This window comes from Etheostoma spectabile, chromosome 15 (assembly GCF_008692095.1).
Source record: "Etheostoma spectabile isolate EspeVRDwgs_2016 chromosome 15, UIUC_Espe_1.0, whole genome shotgun sequence".
NCBI classification, from domain to species: domain Eukaryota; kingdom Metazoa; phylum Chordata; class Actinopteri; order Perciformes; family Percidae; genus Etheostoma; species Etheostoma spectabile.
Window position 1 is genome coordinate 4,770,789 of NC_045747.1, and position 3,034 is coordinate 4,773,822.

General features: G+C 43.1%; 1 protein-coding gene and 1 long non-coding RNA gene across 3 annotated transcripts in view; one reads left to right on the top strand and one right to left on the bottom strand.

Moving 5' to 3' along the window:
* grapa (GRB2 related adaptor protein a) overlaps positions 1-3,034 on the top strand; it is a 34,185-nt gene that overhangs the window by 5,089 nt on the left and 26,062 nt on the right. For both annotated transcript variants that reach the window (XM_032536661.1, XM_032536662.1), the window contains one exon: positions 1,046-1,165. In XM_032536661.1, coding sequence (XP_032392552.1) covers positions 1,046-1,165 — 120 coding nt within the window. The remainder of the gene's footprint in view (positions 1-1,045; positions 1,166-3,034) is intronic.
* LOC116702463 (uncharacterized) overlaps positions 2,042-3,034 on the bottom strand; it is a 24,259-nt gene continuing 23,266 nt past the window's right edge. The window contains exon 3 of the long non-coding RNA XR_004335171.1: positions 2,042-2,141. This is a non-coding gene — a long non-coding RNA (uncharacterized LOC116702463). The remainder of the gene's footprint in view (positions 2,142-3,034) is intronic.

Here is a 3,034-nt window from a genome sequence, read left to right on the forward strand (position 1 = left end):
ACACACACACACACACACACACACACACACACACACACACACACACTCACTTGCTCAAGCACATGCATCTTTAACTCATCTGTAAAGCAGATGAATCCATTTCACACATCCAGCACTGGGCTATCTAAATAGCTTATCAGTGAGTGTGTGCCGCTCAGGGCATTCCTGCTCTGTTTTGGACATCTGCACCCTGGCATAAGGCAGTCTACCCAAAGGGACACACTCACTTATGTAATCCCACATGATACAGCCATGCATGTTTGTGTGTGTTTACAGTAAAGCTGCTGGTACACCATGTATCTCCATCAAATGGTCATACACCAGCCGGGTTCTTATTGCTGTGACAAACTCTAAGCTGGCACCGAAGCCACTGCAGCGGCTCGTACTCGTTAATGAACACTGCTGCACAGTCCAGTCGGAGCTGTCTAGTTAAGTTTGTGCACAGCGTAAGGAGATGTGCTGTCTGCAAGGGTTTTTCCTCCTCTACATTTTCTTCACCGAGCCAGAATTCTGACCCTCACGACCTCAACCAAGAGAGTCATCTAATGTGGCCTCCATATTGGATGTGCTCTTCCCTCATTTGAGCCTTCAATCTCACTGCAGAGCACAAGCTCATGAAAGCAGAACGTCATTTATGCAAACCTTGCATCCAAACAAACTGCTCTACTAAGCAAGACTAATGAGCAAAAAAAGAAAAGAAAAAAAAGCAATGAAAAATGGCACTATTACTTATGCTCCACAGCTGACAACTGAATTCTGGCATTTTGAGATTTGTTTTGCATGCATATTTAGTAGCAAGTTTAAAAATAACTTCACAAATGTGCTAATTTTACTTTCCTTCCTCCTCAAATTCTCTTTTATTTCTCTATCAGCATTGATCTGTACTGTTGTCTGCTTTTTTAGTCTCATCATTTCCACTGAAAATACAAACATAAAAGGTTGTCATATACAAGAATGAATCATTTAATGTGTGAAAAATTGTGTTGCAGCTGCACAGGCCTTTCTTTCTTACTTACTTACTTCCTGTTTTCTTTCTTGCTTCCAGCTGGTTTGCCGGTCGTATATCTCGTGGTGTGGCAGAAAGTCGACTCAAACACAGGGAGTGCGGGGCTTTTCTGGTCCGAGAGAGTGAGAGCGCCCCTGGAGAGTTCTCCATGTCTGTCAGGTAGGAGATAAAGGATCAGCAAGGGTCCATATTGTTGCACATTCATGCATTGTTGTTGTCTTAGGTTGCTTTCTTTATATCAATTTGACCTATGTATTTTTTTTTATTACATAGTATTTCAATTATCCATGCATCCATGTTACTACTGCAACAGCCATTCTCCACAGAGATCACTAAAGCCATCCATCCCCTCTGATGCAATCTAATTTAATTAGCAGATCTATGCAAACATGCTGGATGCACACATCTCTGCACATGCAGCAATGTTGTGCCTTGTTTGCTCGTTAACAAAATGTTGAGCGTGTGCAGAGGAGGAGTGTTAAAGGATAAGGTGTGGGGAGGAGGGTAAGAGGATCTGCAACCCCTCTGGCCTTGTGTGAGCTAATCCTGTCTGGCACACCGCAGCATCTGGAGCTGCCGATGGGGCCAATCGGTTGTCTTGTCGGGAGGGATGGCGGTCAGGGATGCAGCTTAGGCTCAGTGTTGTGTTCTGGGGGCTGTGTGGATACTGGAGGTGTAGAGTCAGGATGTGTGGGGAAAGTCTAGAGTCTGGAGTCAAAAGTTTGGCACTGAAAGCCAGACCTTGAAGTAAGGGTTGTCTCTTCTCTAGTATGCTGGGGCTGAAAGGATGACCCGGCTCAAGTCAGGGGTTAAGAGTAGGGTTGGGTACCGAAACCCGGTTCTACTATGGAACCGGTTCCTATGTAACCGGTAGTAATCGGACCGGATTAGAGCGCAAATCTTGGTTCCTCATTTTGGTTCCACTTAATGTGTCGACTGAAATATTTTCCCTCTGTTGCTCCGAAGCGGACGTAAGCATATCAACCTTTCTCTGTAGTCTACCGTTAGCTAGCTTCGGAAATGTAGGCTACTTTTAAAATGTCATATTTTCCGTCTGGGCTCACAAAAACGTACATAAAAGCATATTAACCATTCACTGCACGTGATCACTAGTAAACATATTACATTTCCTCTGCTAGTATATCATTTGCTAGCTCACTTTTAGCTCATTTAAAATGCCTAAAGCAAAAAGGTCGAAAGTGTGGCTGTATTTCACAACCAAGGATTCTGACATCGCAAAATGCAACAAATGTTTCAAAATGATTACGTGCAAAGGGGGAATCACATCAAATTTATTGAAACATGCAGCGACATACTTATTATATACTGTATATATACTTTAAAACGTTAATATGTTGTTAAATTTATATAAGTTTCAATTAAAAAAAACTCTAAAAAAGAGCCTTATTTTATGTCATTTTTTTTTTTAATTTTTCAAGAATCGTTTTAAAAGTACCGGTTCGGCATAGAAATCGTAAAAATCCAAACAATACCCAACGCTAGTTAAAAGTTGAATTTTTGGGGAGTCCGGATAGCCCAGTTGGTAGAGCAGGCTCCCATTAATAGAGGTTTACTCCTCAGCGCAGCGGGCCTGGGTTTGACTCCGGCCAAAGGCCCTTTGCTGCATGTCATTCCCCCCCCCCTTACGCCCCTTTCATGTCTTCAGCTGTCTTGTCAAATAAAGGCCTTCAATTGCCCCAAAAATTAATTAAAAAAAAGACTTGCATTTGTGGGTCGTTGTTGTGGCAATATCTTCTGGGTGGATTAAGGACCGGCCTTTGGACGTATTAAGGCAGGAAAGGGAAGCATTAAGGGAATTGAAAGGGAAAATTAGAAGGAAGGAAGGAAGGGAAGGGAGGTGCTGTGTGTAAAGCAGGTCTGCCAAGAAGGGACAGCGAGGCGTTTGATGCTACTGTTTTTTTGGCTGTTTGTTGATGCCTCTCTGGCTGTTGTTGCTGGATGGTGTAGCAGCTTGAAAATTGGGTCAGGTGTGTGTGTGTGTGTGTGTGTGTGTGTGTGTGTGTGTGT